The sequence below is a fragment of the Monodon monoceros genome, unplaced genomic scaffold (genome assembly GCF_005190385.1).
Source record: "Monodon monoceros isolate NGI ecotype Baffin Bay Population unplaced genomic scaffold, NGI_Narwhal_1 Super_Scaffold_18, whole genome shotgun sequence".
NCBI lineage: Eukaryota > Metazoa > Chordata > Mammalia > Artiodactyla > Monodontidae > Monodon > Monodon monoceros.
The window spans coordinates 92,910,662-92,928,918 of NW_021703774.1; the positions used below are offsets into that span (position 1 = coordinate 92,910,662).

The window sequence follows — 18,257 nt, forward strand, 5'->3', positions numbered from 1 at the left end:
AAAAATGAAATTTCAGTATAAGACATCACCAATTGATTTTAGAGCTGGACCTGAATCAGCTAGTGCTAATTTCATCTCTTCATTTTCTTAATGGGTAAATTAATGGTAATTTCGGAAATTTTAAGGGGAAATCAGAAAGGATTGTACTCTTACAGGTTAAACCTCTCCGCCTTGCCGGCTGGGGTTTGACAAACAGTTAATGAATGAGTACGTGAACAGATGAAAGAAGGAATTTATAAGTATCTTCTAAATAATGGTCATAAAGCTAGTTAGTGGTATAGCCAGGACTAAAACCCAGTCTTCTTTATTTCTTCCTTGGTAACTCATAAGCTGCAGCTACATGAGCAGCTTAGTTAGTTGTCAGAGGAGCGGCAATGTCATCGAAATCCTGGACTGACCTCTGTAGTGTGTTTTTTCTCATTCTGCTTTTAGATGTGCAAACAAAAAAAAAGAATGAAAAGTGCCAAGTGGGCTGACATAAGAAAATTGCACTGTAGCCAGATCACACATAGAAAATGACAGAAAAAAGGTAGGCAGAGACGGCTCTGTGATTTTCTCCTCACTCTCACCTGATCTAAGAAATATAAAAGGTACAAAGTTAGAATGCATTAGCTGTCAAATCAACAACGTTCCATTAGAGGTACAGCCTTCTCTAACAATGCAGCCATTTCACAACCACGGGCTTAACATAGTCCACAACCAGGGAACAAGCGGCAGAAATAATCAGGAACAAGAACATCATGTGATAATGGAGACACTATACTTACTCTTCCAGGAAGTGCTGCTGGGGTCCTATAATAGAGCCGGGCCGGCATATTCTGATCCAAGCAATTATTTCCGCGTGTGTAAACCTGTAATGTTTCATGACATAACAGGCTATCAAGGTCCCTGTTCTTCCAAGACCAGCTGTAAGAAAGGGAAACACAACAAGAAATACAAAATACAGCAAATGTACCCACAAAAACTCTGAAATTAAACCCTGTCCAGAAGTTGCTATGGTTTCAAATATAATACAAGATTTTTAAACCCAGGGAAAAATGTAATTTTTTTTTGAGGGGGGGGGGGGGGGGGGGGGGGGGGGGCGGTTGAAAGATAATTCTAACTCAAGAAATTTAAAAAAAATAGATCATAGGATCAAAATAAACATACGTAAAAATATATATAAAAGTCAGAGCAAGTATCTTGAAAATTATGGAGAGTTCAACCCCCGAGGGCCTTTGAGAATGACCGTCACTGTGAACATTGTTAAGGCAATACTGGTTCCAGACAAGCACTTGCAAAATATCAGCTGTCAGGGACTTCCCTGGTGGTCCAGTGGTTAAGACTCCACGCTCCCAATGCAGGGGGAGCCCAGGTTCGATCCCTGGTTGGGGAACTAAGATCCCACATTTCGCCGCAACTAAGCCCACATACCGCAACCAGAGAAGCCTGTGTGCCACACCAAAGAGCCAGTTCAGCCAAAAGTAAATAAATAAATTCTTTTAAATATATAAACTAACTTAAAAAAAAAAATCAGCTGTCAGGTGTCCCCGTGCTCCCCATCCTTAGCTCCAGCCCAGGCTGAGATGAACCTTCAGTTAACAGTTTGTGGACTTCCCTGGTGGTGCAGTGGTTAAGAATCTGCCTTCCAACGCAGGGGACGTGGGTTCAAGCCCTGGCCCGGGAAGATCCCACATGCCACGGAGCAACTAAGCGCGTGCACCACAACTACTGAGCCCACGTGCCACAACTACTGAAGCTCATGCGCCTAGAGCCTGTGCTCTGCAACAAGGGAAGCCACCGCAACAAGAAGCCTGTGCACTGCAACAAAGAGTAGTCCCCACTCGCTGCAACTAGATAAAGCCCACACACAGCAAGACCCAATGCAACAAAAAAATAATTAATTAAAAAAAAAAAAACTTTGTGTGTGTGACTCTGAGTCAGCGTAACTGATTATATTATCATGGTCATTTTTTTAAGGCTATGTAAATGGTGAGGTTTTTTTCAACTTATCGTAGAATAAGGAATTATAGAATCAAAGTAAGAAGACACCATAAGCATCATCAGGCCCCATTAGCTGCCTAACTCATGACTGTTTCAATACTATCTCCACCAGGTGGTCCTAACCTCTATGTAACTCCTTCAGAGACCAGGATTTCATTATTTCCTCAGCCAATAGGTATTGATGGAGCAGCTACTACCTGCCAAGTACTGTGCTAGAAGCTGGGGATAAGGTGACGAATAAAACAGACATGGTCCTGGCCCTTATGACAGCACACAATCCACTAAGAACCAAGCCAACAGAAGTGCTCAAGTTTCCTTTCTTGAGGCTCTTAAATTTTTTGGAAACTTTTGTGTCAACATATTTCTTATGTTGAACCCAATTTCTGGTATGTAGGAGAAATTAATATAATTAGAAATGATTTTCAAGGATGTATTGGTTACGATCATGATCAAAATGTTCTTCAAAGGGTTTTTACAAATTGCGATTTCTTTTTCCTCTCTCCACAGAAACAAAAGTGATAGAATGAAGATGGCGGTGTGGGAAGACGCGGAGTTAGCATCTCCCCACGATTAGGGCACCTGCCAACCACCAGTGGGGGACTCTGACGCCCAAGGAGATGGGAGGAACCCCCAAGTGAACCAGTAGGATGTGGGGGGACTGAGGAGGGAGCAGAAGTGGAGGCCAGACAGGATCGGTGCCCCTGAGGCCAGGGAGATCAGGAGAGGCAGGCAGGAGGGACTCTCCAGGAAGAGCAGGAGAGGAGTGGAGGGCGATCACCTGGCCCTCCAGGGAGCCTGCTGAGCTCCCAAGCCGGTACCCCCTCTCCAAAGCCCCATCAAGGCCACGTGGGTCCTGGGGCCATAAGAAGGAGGCTGGGGAGATCAGGAGAGGCAGGTGGGAGGAGGCATCTGGGAGGAGTGGGAGAGGTGCGGGGGGCAATTGTCCTGGCCACTCGGGCCTGGGGAGCCTGCTGAGCTCCTAGGCCGGTTCCCTGCACTCCAAGGCTGCCCCCCACCACTGGGGGCATAGGAGGGAGGCTGGGGAGATCAGGAGAGGTAGGCAGGAGGAGCCCTCCCAGACCGGAGGAGCAGGAGAGGAGAGGAGGGCATCTGCCCCACTCACTGAGGCCCAGGAAGTCTGCTGGCCTCCCAGGTGAGGTCCCCTGCTCTCTGAGACCAGGGATGGGGGGCACACCTGGGCCCCTTATGTTCCTTGAGCCTAAGCCCCACCCTCCACAGCCCCCAGGGCCTTTTCCAGCCCTGTGGGTCCTGAGCATTGGCCCTACCCACCGCCCAAACCTTGCCCTTGCTTAGGCCCTGCCCTCCACAGCCAAGGCCTTTTCCTTTATTTATTTATTTTTCTTTTCCCTCCTCCTCTTTTTTACTATTGTGGTACTGATGTACCTTCCGGTTGTTGATTCATCTCTATTTTTATTTTTATATTCTTTCTAACATATCTGTCAGTTTCCTAATCTAAATTTTTTTTACTTTGTTATTCTATTTTTTTTTTTTGGCCATCCCACACAACTTGCAGGATCTTAGTTCACAAGCCGGGGGTCAGGCTGAAGCAACTGCGGTGGGAGGTCCGAGTCCGAACCACTGGACAAACAGAGAACCTCAGACCCCAGGGAATAGTCATCAGAATGAGGTCTCACAAAGTTCCTCATCTCAGCACCAAAACTTAGCTCTACACAACAGCCTACAAACTCCACTGTTGGAAGCCTCAGGCCAAACAATCAGTAAGACAGGAACACAATCCCACTCATGACAAAAAAAAAGAGACAGAAAAAAGGATGTCACAGATGAAGGAGCAAGGTAAAAACCTACAAGACCAAATAAATGAAGAGAAAAAAGGCAATCTACCTGAAAAAGAATTCAGAGCAATGATAGTAAAGATGATCCAGAATCTTGGAAATCGAATGGAGGCACAGATTGAGAAAATACAAGAAATGTTTAACAAGATCTAGAAGAACTAAAGAACAAACAAACAGAGATGAACAACACAATGACTGAAATGAAAAATACACTAGAAGGAATCAACAGCAGAATAACTGAGGCAGAAGAACGGATAAGTGAGCTGGAAGACAAAATGATGGAAATACCTGCAAGGAGCAGAATAAAGAAAAAAGGATGAAAAGAATTGAGGACAATCTCAGAGACCTCTGGAGTAGCACTAGATGCACGAACATTCAAACTGGAGGGGTCCCAGAAGAAGAAGAGAAAAAGAAAGGGTCTGAGAAAATATTTGAAGAGATTATAGTTGAAAACTTCCCTACCATGGGAAAGGAAATAGTCACCCAAGTCCAGGAAGCACAGAGAGTTCCATACAGAATAAACCCTAGGAAAAACACACCAAGACACATGCTAATCAAACTAACAAAAATTAAATTCAAAGAAAAACTATTAAAAGCAGAAAGGGAAAAACAAAAAATAACACACAAAGGAATCCCCATAGGTTATCAACCGATTTTTCAAAGGAAACTCTGCAGTCCAGAAGGCAGTGGCAGAATATACGTAAGGAGAATGAGGAGAGGAGCTTCAAGATGGCAGAAGAGTAAGACGCGGAGGTCACCTTCCTCCCCACAGATACATCAGAAATACATCTACACGTGGAACAACTCCTACAGAACACCTACTGAATGGTGGCAGAAGACCTCAGACCTCCCAAAAGGCAGGAAACTCCCCACGTACCTGGGTAGGGAAAAAGAAAAAAGAAAAAACAGAGACAAAAGAATAGGGACGGCACTGGCACCACTGGGAGGGAGCCGTGAAGCAGGAAAAGTTTCCACACACTAGGAAGCCCCTTCGTGGGCAGAGAATGAGGGTGGCAGAGGGGGAAGCTTCAGAGCCATGGAGGACAATGCAGCAACAGGGGTGCTGAGGGCAAAGCAGAGAGATTCCTGCACAGAGGATCGGTGCTGACCGGCACTCACCAGCCCGAGAGGCTTGTCTGCTCACCCGTCAGGATGGACGGGGGCTGGGAGCTGAGGCTCGAGCTTCGGTTGGATCCCAGGGAGAGGATTGGGGTTGGCGGCGTGAAGACAGCCTGAAGGGGGCTAGTGCGCCACAGCTAGCAGGGAGGGAGTGCGGGAAAAGTCTGCACCTGCTGAAGAGGCAAGAGACTTTTTCTTTCCTCTTTGTTTCCTGGTGCATGAGGAGAGGGGATTAAGAGCGCTGCTTAAAGGAGCTCCAGAGACAGGCACGAGCCGCGGCTAAAAGCGCGGACCCCAGAGACGGGCATGAGACGCTAATGCAGCTGCTGCAGCCACCAAGAAGCCTGTGTGCAAGCACAGGTCACTATCCACACCTCCCCTCCCGGGAGCCTGTGCAGCCTGCCACTGCCAGGGTCCCGTGATCCAAGGACAACTTCCCCGAGAGAACACACAGCACGCCTCGGGCTGATGCAACATCATGCCGGCCTCTGCTGCCGCAGGCTCGCCCAACATTGCGTACCCCTCCCTCCCCCCGGCTTGAGTGAGCCACAGCTCCCGAATCAGCTGCTCCTTTAACGCCGTCCTATCTGAGCGAAGAACAAATGCCCTCAGGCGACCTACACGCAGAGGCAGGTCCAAATCCAAGGCTGAACCCCAGGAACTGTGTGAACAAAGAAGAGAAAGGGAAATTTCTCCCAGCAGCCTCTTAAACCTCCACATTCAACTTGATATACCCTGCATCTGTGGAATACCTGAATAGACAACAAATCATTCCAAATTGAGGAGATGGACTTTGGGAGAAATGATATATGTATTTTTCCCCCTTTTCTCTTTTTGTGAGGGTGTATGCGTATACTTCTGTCTGTGATTTTGTCTGTATAGCTTTGTTTTTACCATTTGTCCTGGGTTCTGTGTGTCCATTTTTTTTTTTTTTTTAGCATAGTTTTTAGCACTTGTTATCATTGGTGGATTTGTTTTTTGGTTTGGTTGCTCTCTACTTTCTTTTTTTATGTTTTTATTACTTAACAAAATTATTTTAATAATTATTTTTTATTTTAATAACTTTATTTTATTTTATTTTATTTTACCTTCTTCTTTCTTTCTTTCTCTTTTTTCCCCCTTTTATTCTGAGCCGTGTGGATGAAAGGCTCTTGGTGCTCCAGCCAGACGTCAGGGCTGTGTCTCTGAGGTAGGAGAGCCAAGTTCAGGACACTGGTCCACAACAGACCTCCCAGCTCCACATAATATCAAACAGCAAAAATCTCCAAGAAATCTCCATCTCAACACCAAGACGGAGCTCCACTCAACGACCAACAAGCTACAGTGCTGGACACCCTATGCCAAACAACTACCAAGACAGGAACACAACCCCATCCATTAGCAGATAGGCTGCCTAAAATCATAATATGGCCACAGACACCCCAAAACACACCACCAGAAGTGGACCTGCCCACCAGAAAGACAAGATCTAGCCTCATCCACCAGAACACAGGGAATAGTCCCCTCCACGAGGAAGCCTACAAAACCCACTAAACTAACCTTAGCCACTGGGGACAGACACCAAAAACAACGGGAACCACGAACTTGCAGCCTGCAAAAAGGAGACCCCAAACACAGTCAGTTAAGCAAAATGAGAAGACAGAGAAACACACAGAAGATGAAGGAGCAAGGTAAAAACCCACCAGACCTAACAAGTAAAGAGGAAATAGGCAGTCTACCTGAAAAATAATTCAGAATAATGATAGTAAAGATGATCCAAATCTTGGAAATACAATGGAGAAAATACAAGAAACGTTTAACAAGGACCTAGAAGAACTACAGAGCAAACAAACAGTGATGAACAACAAAATACATGATATTAAAAATTCTCTAGAAGTGATCAATAGCAGAATAACTGAGGCAGAAAAACGGATAAGTGACCTGGAAGGTAAAATAGTGGAAATAACTACTGCAGAGCAGAATAAAGAAAAAAGAATGAAAAGAATTGATGACAGTCTCAGAGACCTCTGGGACAACATTAAACGCACCAACATTCGAATTATACGGGTCCAAGAAGAAGAGAAAAAGAAAGGGACTGAGAAAATATTTGAAGAGATTATAGTTAAAAATTTCCCTAATACGTGAAAGGAAATAGTTAATCAAGTCCAGGAAGCATAGAGAGTCCCATGCAGGATAAATACAAGGAGAAACATGCCAAGACACATATTAATGAAACTATCAAAAATTAAATACAAATAAAAAATACTAAAAGCAGCAAGGGAAAAACAACAAATAGCATACAAGGGAATCCCCATAAGGTTAACAGCTGGTCTTTCAGCAGAAACTCTAGAAGCCAGAGGGAGTGGTATGACATATTTAAAGTGATGAAGGAGAAAAACCTACAACCAAGATTACTCTACCCAGCAAGGATCTCATTCAGATTTGACAGAGAAATTAAAACCTTTACAGACAAGCAAAAGTTTAGAGAATTCAGCACCACCAAACCAGCTTTACAACAAATGCTAAAAGAACTTCTCTAGGCAGGAAACAGAAGAGAATGAAAAGACCTACAATAACAAAGCCAAAACAATTAAGAAAATAGTAATAGGAACGTACATATCGATAATTACCTTACATGTAAATGGATTAAATCCTCCAACCAAAACACATACACTGACTGAATGAATACAAAAGCAAGACCTCTATATATGCTGTCTACAAGAGACCCACTTCAGACCTAGGGACACATACAGACTGAAAGTGAGGGGATGGAAAAAGATAATCCATGCAAATGGAAATCAAAGAAAGCTGGAGTAGCAATTCTCATATCAGACAAAATAGACTTTAAAACAAAGACTATTATAAGAGACAAAGAAGGACATTACATAATGATCATGGGATCAATCCAAGAAGATATAACAATTGTAAATATTTATGCACCCAACATAGGGGCACCGCAGTACATAAGGCATATACAAACAGCCATAAAAGGAAAAATCGACAGTAACATAATCATAGTAGGGGACTGTAACACCCACTTTCACCAATGGACAGATCATCCAAAATGAAAATAAATAAGGAAACACAAGCTTTAAATGATACATTAAACAAGATGGATTTAATTGATATTTATAGGACATTCCATCCAAAAACAACAGAATACACAATCTTCTCAAGTGCCCCTGAAACATTCTCTAGGATAGATCATATCTTGGGTCACAAATCAAGCCTTGGCAAATTTAAGAAAATTGAAATCGTATCAAGTATCTTTTCCAAACACACCCTATGAGACTAGATATCAATTACAGGAAAAAATCTGTAAAAACTACAAACACATGGAGGCTAAACAATACACTACTTAATAACCAAGAGATCACTGAAGAAATCAAAGAGGAAATCAGAAAATACCTAGAAACAAATGACAATGAAAACATGACGACCCAAAACCTACAGGATGCAGCAAAAGCAGTTCTAAGAGGGAAATTTATAGCAATACAATCCTACCTTAAGAAACAAGAAATGTCTCAAATAAACAACCTAACCTTACACCTAAAGCAATTAGAGAAAGAAAAACAAAAAAACCCCCAAAGTTAGCAGAAGGAAAGAAATCATAAAGATCAAATCAGAAATAAATGAAAAAGAAATGAAGAAAACAATAGCAAAGATCAATAAAACTAAAAGCTGGTTCTTTGAGAAGACAAACAAAATTGATAAACCATCAGCCAGACTCATAAAGAAAAAAGGGAGACTCAAATCAACAGAATTAGAAATAAAAAAGGAGAACAAACAACTGACACTGCAGAAATACAAAGGACCATGAGAGATTACTACAAGCAAGTATATGCCAATAAAATGGACAACCTGGAAGAAATGGACAAATTCTTAGAAATGCACAACCTTCCGAGATTGAACCGGGAAGAAATAGAAAATGTAAACAGACCAATCACAAGCACTGAAATTGAAACTGTGATTTAAAGTCTTCCAACAAACAAAAGCCCAGGACCAGATGGCTTCACAGGCGAATTCTATCAAACATTTAGAGAAGAGCTAACACCTATCTTTCTCAAACTCTTCCAAAATATAGCAGAGGGAGGAACACTCCCAAACTCTTTCTACGAGGCCACCATCACCCTGATACCAAAACCAGACAAGGATGTCACAAAGAAAGAAAACTACAGGCCAATATCACTGATGAACATAGATGTAAAAATCCTCAACAAAATACTAGCAAACAGAATATCCAACAGCACGTTAAAAGGATCATACACCATGATCAAGTGGGGTTTATCCCAGGAATGCAAGGTTTCTTCCATATAAGCAAATCAATCAATGTGATACACCATATTAACAAATTGAAGGAGAAAAACCATATGATCATCTCAATAGATGCAGAGAAAGCTTTCGACAAAATTCAACAGTCATTTATGATAAAAACCCTGCAGGAAGTAAGCATAGAGGGAACTTTCCTCAACATAATAAAGGCCATATATGACAAACCCACAGCCAACATCATCCTCAATGGTGAAAAACTGAAAGCATTTCCACTAAGATCAGGAACAAGACAAGGTTGCCCACTCTCACCACTGTTATTCAACATAGTTTTGGAATTTTTAGCCACAGCAATCAGAGAAGAAAAGGAAATAAAAGGAATCCAAATCGGAAAAGAAGTAAAGCTGTCACTGTTTGCAGATGACATGATACTATACATAGAGAATCCTAAAGATGCTACCAGAAAACTACTAGAGCTAATCAATGAATCTGGTAAAGTAGCGGGATACAAAATTAATGCACAGAAATATTTTGCATTCCTATACACTAAGGATGAAAAATCTGAAAGGGATATTAAGAAAACTCTCCCATTTACCACTACAACAAAAATAATAAAATATCTAGGAATAAACCTACCTAAGGAGACAAAAGATCTCTATGCAGAAAATTATAAGACACTGATGAAAGAAATTAAAGATGATACAAATAGATGGACAGATATACCATGTTCTTGCAGTGGAAGAATCAACGTTGTGAAAATGACTCTACTACCCAAAGCAATCTACAGATTCAGTGCAATCCCTATCAAACTACCACTGGCATTTTTCACAGAACTACAACAAAAAATTTCACAATTTGTATGGAAACACAAAAGACCACGAATAGCCAAAGCAATCCTGAGAAAAAAAAATGGAGCTGGAAGAATCAGGCTCCCTGACTTCAGACTATACTACAAAGCTACAGTAATCAAGACAGTATGGTACTGTCACAAAAACAGAAATATAGATCAATGGAACAGGATAGAAAGCCCAGAGATAAACCCACACACATATGGTCACCTTATCTTTGATAAAGGAGGCAGGAATGTACAGTGGAGAAAGGACAGCCTCTTCAATAAGTGGTGCTGGGAAAACTGGACAGGTACATGTAAAAGTAGGGAATTAGAACACTCCCTAACACCATACACAAAAATAAACAAAAAATGGATTAAAGACCTAAATACAAGACCAGACGCTATCAAACTCTTAGAGGAAAACATAGGCAGAACACTCTATGACATAAATCACAGCAAGATCCTTTTTGACCCACCTCCTAGAGAAATGGAAATAAAAACAAAAATAAACAAATGGGACCTAATGAAACTTCAAAGCTTTTGCACAGCAAAGGAAACCATAAACAAGACCAAAAGACAACCCTCAGAATGGGAGAAAATATTTGCAAATGAAGCAACTGACAAAGGATTAATTTCCAAAATTTACAAGCAGCTCATGCAGCTCAATAACAAAAAAACAAACAACCCAATCCAAAAATGGGCAGAAGACCTAAATAAACATTTCTCTAAAGAAGATATATAGATTGCCAACAAACACATGAAAGAATGCTCAACATCATTAATCATTAGAAAAATGCAAATCAAAACTACAATGAGATATCATCTCACACCGGTCAGAATGGCCATCATCAAAATATCTAGAAACAATAAATGTTGGAGAGGGTGTGGAGAAAACAGAACACTCTTGCACTGTTGGTGGGAATGTAAGTTGATACAGCCACTATGGAAAACAGTATGGAGGTTCCTTAAAAAACTACAAATAGAACTACCATACTACCCAGCAATCCCACTACTGGGCCTATACCCTGAGAAAACCATAATTCAAAAAGAGTCATGTACCAAAATGTTCACTGCAGCTCTATTTACAATAGCCAGAACATGGAAGAACACTAAGTGCCCATCAACAGATGAATGGATAAAGAAGATGTGGCACATATATACAATGGAATATTACTCAGCCATGAAAAGAAACAAAATTGAGTTATTTATAGTGAGGTGGATGGACCTAGAGTCTGTTATACAGAGTGAAGTAAATCAGAAAGAGAAAAAGAAATACTGTATGCTGACACATATATATGGAATCTAAGAAAAAAAAAATAGGTCATGAAGAACCTAGGGGCAAGACAGGAATAAAGACACGGCCCTACTAGAGAATGGACTTGACGATATAGGGAGGGGGAAGGGTAAGCTGTGACAAAGTGAGAGAGAGGCATGGACATATATACACTACCAAATGTAAAACAGATAGCTAGTGGGAAGCAGCCGCATAGCATAGGGAGATCAGCTCCGTGCTTTATGACCACCTAGAGGGGTGGGATAGGGAGGGTGGGAGGGAGGGAGACGCAAGAGGGAAGACTATGGGGACATATGCATATGTATAACTGATTCACTTTGTTAAAAAGCAGAAACTAACACACCAGTGTAAAGCAATTATACTGCAATAAAGATGTTTAAAAAAAAATGAATGCAGTTCTGTCTTACCCTGTTCATTCAAACAAATTCTCCCAAAATGTAAATTAAGGAAGATTTGCTTGAAATTTTCATTAATAGGTTTATAGCTTTAATATGTTAATAAATCACACAGTTTTTTTCACTTAAGTAAAACAAAAAGAATATACTTAAGGTGAGGAAAGAGAAAAACCTACAATCAAGATTACTCTACCCAGCAAGGATCTCATTCAGATTCGATGGAGAAGTCAAAAGCTATTCAGACAAGCAAAAGCTAAGAGAAATCAGCACCACCAAACCACTTTACAACAAATGCTAAAGAAACTTCTCTAGGCAGGAAACACAAGAGAAGAAAAAGACCCACAAAAACAAACCCAAAAGAATTAAGAAAATGGTGATAGGAACATACATATCGATAATAACCTTGAATGTAAATGGATTAAATGCCCCAACCAAAAGACACAGGCTGGCTGAATGGATACAAAAACAAGACACATATATATGCTGTCTACAAGAGATCCACTTCAGACCTAGGGACTCATACAGACTGAAAGTGAAGGGATAAAAAAAGATATTCCAGGCAAATGGAAATCAAAAGAAAGCTGGAGTAGCGATACTCGTATCAGACAAAATAGACTTTAAAATAAAGACTGTTACAAGAGATAAGGAGGGACACTGCATAATGATCAAAGGATCAATCCAAGAAAAAGATATAACAATTATAAATGTTTATGCACCCAACATAGGAGCACCTCAATACATAAGGCAAATGCTAACACCATGAAAGGAGAAATCAACACTAACACAATAGTAGTGGGGGACTTTAACACCCCACTTAAACCAACGGACAGATCATCCAGACAGAAAATAAATAAGGAAACACAAGCTTTAAATTATACAATAAACCAGGTAGATTTAATTGATATTTATAGAACATTCCACCCAAAAGTGACAGAATACACTTTCTTCTCAAGTGCACACAGAACATTATCCAGGATAGATCACATCTTGGGTCACAAATCAAGCCTCAGAAAATTTAAGAGAACTGAAATCATATCAAGCATCTTTTCTGACCACAGCGCTATGAGATTGGAAATCAACTGCAGGAAATAAACTGTAAAAAACACAAATACATGGAGGCTAAACAGTGCACTACTAAATAACCAAGAGATCACTGAAGAAATCAAAGAAGAAATTTAAAAATACATAGAAACAAATGACAACAAAACAAAATGACACAAAACCTATAGGACGCAGCAAAAGCAGTTCTAAGAGAGAAGTTTATAGCAATTCAATCTCACCTCAAGAAACAAGAAAAATCTCAAATAAACAATCAAACCCTACACTTAAAACCACCAGAGAAAGAAGAACAAAGAAAACCCAAAGTCAGTGGAAGGAAAGAAATCATAAAGATCAAATCAGAAATAAATGAAAAAGAAATGAAGAAAACAATAGCAAAGATCAATAAAACTAAAAGCTGGTTCTTTTTGATAAAGAACTGATAAAGCCTTAGCCAGACTCATCAAGAAAAAAAGGGAGAGGACGCAAATCAACAAAATTAGAAATGAAAAAGGAGAAATCACAACAGACACTGCAGAAATACAAAGGATTATACGAGACTACTACAAACAACTATATGCCAATAAAATGGACAACCATGAAGAAATGGACAAATTCTTGGAAAGGTACAAGTTTCCAAGACTGAACCAGGAAGAATTAGAAAATATAAACAGACCTATCACAAATAATGAAATTGAAACCGTAATTAAAAATCTTCCAACAAACAAAAGTCCAGGACCTGATGGCTTCACAGGTGAATTCTATCAAACATTTAGAGAAGAGCTAACACTGATCCTTCTCAAACGCTTCCAAAAAATTGCAGAGGGAGAAACACTCCCAAATTCTTTCTACAAAGCCACCATCACCCTGATACCAAAACCAGAAAAAGGTATCACAAAAAAAAGAAAATTATAGACCAGTATCACTGATGAACATAGATGCAAAAATCCTCAACAAAATACTAGCAAACAGAATCCAACAGCACATTAAAAAGATCATACACCATGATCAAGTGGGATTTATCCCAGGGATGCAAGGATTCTTCAATATACACAAATCAATCAATGTGACACACCATATTAACAAATTAAGGAATGAAAACCATATGATCATCTCAATAGATGCAAAAGAAGCTTTTGACAAAATTCAACACCCATTTATGATAAAAACTCTCCAGAAAATGGGCAGAGAGGGAACCTACCTCAACATAATAAAGGCCATATATGATAAACCCACAGCAAGCATCATACTCAATGGTGAAAAACTGAAAGCATTTCCACTAAGATCAGGAACAAGGCAAGGATGTCCACTCTCGCCACTCTTATTCAACATAGTTTTGGAAGTCCTAGCCACAGCAATCAGAGAAGAAAAAGAAATAAAAGGAATACAAATTGGAAAAGAAGAAGTAAAACTGTCACTGTTTGCAGATGACATGATACTATACATAGAAAAACCTAAAGATGCCACCAGGAAACTACTAGAACTAATCAGTGAATTTGGTAACGTTGCAGGATAAAAAATTAATGCACAGAAATCTCTGGCATTCCTATACACCAACAACGAAAAATCAGAAAGAGAAATTAAGGAAACACTCCCATTTACCACTGCAACAAAAAGAATAAAATACCTAGGAATAAACCTGCCTAAGGAGGCAAAAGACTTGTACTCAGAAAACTATAAAACACTGATGAAAGAAATCAAAGATGACATAAACAGATGGAAAAATATACCATGTTCTTGGATTGGAAGAATCAATATTGTGAAAATGACTATACTACCCAAAGCAATCTACAAATTCAGTGCAATCCCTAGCAAACTACCAGTGGCATTCTTCACAGAATTTAGAACAAAAAATTTTACAATTCGTATGGAAACACAAAAGACCCCGAAGAGCCAAAGCAATCTTGAGAAAGAAAAACAGAGTTGGAGGAATCAGGCTCCCTGATTTCAGACTATACTACAAAGCTACAGTAATGAAGGCAATATGGTACTGGCACAAAAACAGAAATATAGATCAATGGTACAGGATAGAATGCCCAGAGTTAAACCCATGCACATATGGTCACCTAATTTATGACAAAGGAGGTGAGAATATACAATGGAGGAAAGACATCCTCTTCAAAAAGTTGTGCTGGGAAAGCTGGACAGCTACATGTAAAAGAATGAAATTAGAACACTCCCTAACATCATACACAAAAATAAACTCCAAAAGGATTAAGGACTTAGATGTAAGGCCAGACACTATAAAACTCTTAGAGGAAAACATAGGGAAAACACTCTTTGACATAAACCACAGGAAGATCTTTTTTGACCCACCTCCTAGAATAACGGAAATAAAAACAAAAATAAACAAATGGGACTTAATTAAACTTAAAAGCTTTTGCACAGCAAAAGAAACCATAAACAAGACAAAAAGACAACCCTCAGAATGGGAAATAATATTTGCAAATGAAACAACAAACAAAGGATTAATCTCCAAATATACAAACAGCTCATGGAGCTCATTATCAAAGAAACAAACAATCCAGTTAAAAATGGGCAGACGACCTAAACAGACATTTCACCAAGGAAGACAAGATGGCCAAGAGGTACATGAAAAAATGCTCAACATCACTAATTATTAGAGAAATGCAAACCAAAACCACAATGAGGTATCACCTCACACCAGTCAGAATGGCCATTATCAAAAAATCTAGAAACAATAACTGCTGGAAAGGGTGTGGTGAAAAGGGAACCCTCCTGCACTGTTGGTGGGAATGTAAATTGATACAACCACTATGGAAAACAGTATGGAGGTTCCTTAAAAAACTAAAAATAGAATTACCATATGACCCAGCAATCCCACTACTGGGCATATACCCTGAGAAAACCATAGTTCAAAAAGAGACATGTACCACAATGTTCATTGCAGCACTATTTACAATATCCAGGACATGGAAGCAACCGAAGTGTCCATCGACAGATGAATGGATAAAGAAGATGTGGCATGTATATAAAATGGACTATTTCTCAGGCATAAAAAAAAACCGAAATTGAGTTGTTTGCAGTGAGGTGGATGGACCTAGAATCTGTCATACAGAGTGAAGTAAGTCAGAAAGAGAGAGACAAATACCGTATGCTAACACATATATATGGAATCTTAAAAAAAAAAAAATGGTTATGAATAACCTAGGGGCAGGACAGGAATAAAGACGCTGATGTAGAGAATGCACTTGGGGACACGGGGAAGGGGAAGGGGAAGCTAGGACAAAGTAAGAGAGTGGCATGGACATATATACAGTACCAAATGTAAAACAGATAGCTAGTGGGAAGCAGCCGCATAGCACAGGGAGATCAGCTGGGTGCTTTGTGACCACCTAGAGGGGTGGGATACGGAGGATGGGAGGGAGGCTCAAGAGGAAGGAGATATGGGGACATATGTATGCATATGGCTGATTCACTTTGTTGTACAACAGAAACTAACACAGTATTGTGAAGCAATTATATTGCAATAAAAATCTATTTTAAAAAGTGATAGGATTTTACATTTTAGACAATTTTTTTTAATCTACACTGGCTTCCTCCTTTCCCAAAATATTCAAAAATTTGATCAAGCTATAGGGTCTTCAAATATGGTGATTGTTGTTCACACACCAGAACTGAAGCCCAAAGATACTAACCAGTTCACTCACATTAGCATAACAAGTGAATATGGAATTCAGGACTAAAATCCCCAGAGGTCCTGTGAGTGTCCCAGAGTTCTTTCCACTCTCGGCTCATCCATTCAGTCACTCCATTCTACAAATACTAAGACCGGCTGAGCATGCGGTGCTGTGACAGACGCTGGGGCCAGAAACATGAAGACAAGCAGGATGCCTGCCCTCATGAGATATACAGTACTGAGCCACTAATGCTTATTTACAAGCATTTTCTAAATCTTTCCATATCTGGCTTCTTGGAATTAAATTCAGTACTATAAACTTTTATTTGTTAAGTACCACCCATGAGCAAGACACTGTGCTGAGTTATTTTTCCACTACTTAATCTCTTCCTATCGTATACTCTTCTTCTTAGAAATGACAAAGTGGCTCTTTGCTTTTAATCCTTTGATTCAGCTAGTCCAATGTTTATTTGCTGTCTAAAAGCTACCCAGGACAGGGCTTTGCTCAGAGGATAAGGAGATAAGTAGAGGATATAATTTTGACCAGGATACATTATCAAAGAAGTTGTAGACACAAGAATATTAACCAAGAAGCAAAGAAATTAGGTTTAAACTGAAATTGGGCTCTCAAAGAAAGGGACTGTGTGAGCTGTTGGTGTCTTCAAAGAATGTGTCATTGATGACAAGGACTTCAACAGACTCTAAAGAATAGGAAGGTCACGGAACATTTTCAGCAAAGGGTCCAGTGATGGAAAGCCTGGCTGGTCTGGAGAATGTGTCAGTGTGTGCTGAGTAGAAAATAAGGGCAGATGGGTATAGAGGAAGCAGATTAAAGGGCACCTCTGATTTAAGTGGAGGAACCTGTACTTAGCAGAAGCAGGTTATCAACGGTGGGCCAAAGACACCAAAGACTGCTGAGTTATTTAGGAATCCCCAAATCCAGATGCAAAGTTCTCTGAGCACTGATTAGGGCACATCTCCTGCATATATGTGTTATTACTCCTCAAACATGTAGATGAGCCTCTGATGAACGAAATTCAACTCATTTAAAAAGTATTATGGCGGCTTCCCTGGTGGCGCAGTGGTTGAGAGTCCACCTGCCGATGCAGGGGACGCGGGTTCATGCCCCGGTCTGGGAGGATCCCACATGCCGCGGAGAGGCTGGGCCCGTGAACCATGGCCGCTGAGCCTGCGCGTCCGGAGCCTGTGCTCCACAACGGGAGAGGCCACAACAGTGAGAGGCCCCGCGTACCGCAAAAAAAAAAAAAAAGTATTATGAAATTCATGATATTATCAACAACTAATAAACATACAATTGGTATCATGCAAAAATCTGATTTTGCCTTTAATCAATGTAAAGGGCAAAATAAAGCTGTCATGTATTTGGGGTCAAAGAATGTGACATGATAAAAGCAGCTGGATGAGGCAGCAGCATACTTCTGGATTGGAAAGGACAGAGAGGGAGCCAGAAAGGGGAGCTGGAAGGCTGGGGCAGGAGCAAGGCTGGCTGACAGGCATGGACGGGGGAGACAGTGGGAACAACGAAGAGCTGAATTAGAAAGACATTTTGATTGGGTCACAGGGAAAGCTAAAGGCAATGGATATTTCTAGCCTGGAAAATTGGTACAATGTCATCCATGAAAACATTTAGTTAGAAAAGGACATAGGAAAGTGTTGGTGTCTTCGTTTTTTACATGTTTTGGAATCTCCCCCTCCCTCAAAAGGAGGGGGCCTTTTGTCAGCTTTTCCTAGTCAAATAATAAAGAGAATCTTCTCTAATTTCCTCAGTACTTGGAAATGCACAATTTTTCAGCAAATCTAAGATACCATGTCATCTAACGGTGTAACATACACCATTATTTAACTTCCACTAAGAAAAAATTAAACTATGGTA

At 40.3% G+C, this 18,257-nt stretch overlaps 1 protein-coding gene across 5 annotated transcripts in view; it reads right to left on the reverse strand.

Annotated features, from left to right (window-relative positions):
* CDC14A (cell division cycle 14A) overlaps nucleotides 1–18,257 on the reverse strand; it is a 183,492-nt gene that overhangs the window by 51,564 nt on the left and 113,671 nt on the right. For all 5 annotated transcript variants that reach the window (XR_003794349.1, XM_029227789.1, XM_029227791.1 and 2 more), the window contains one exon: nucleotides 768–906. Coding sequence is in view for 4 of the 5 variants with exons in the window: in XM_029227789.1 (XP_029083622.1) it covers nucleotides 768–906 (139 nt within the window). In the remaining variant the exon portion in view is untranslated. The remainder of the gene's footprint in view (nucleotides 1–767; nucleotides 907–18,257) is intronic.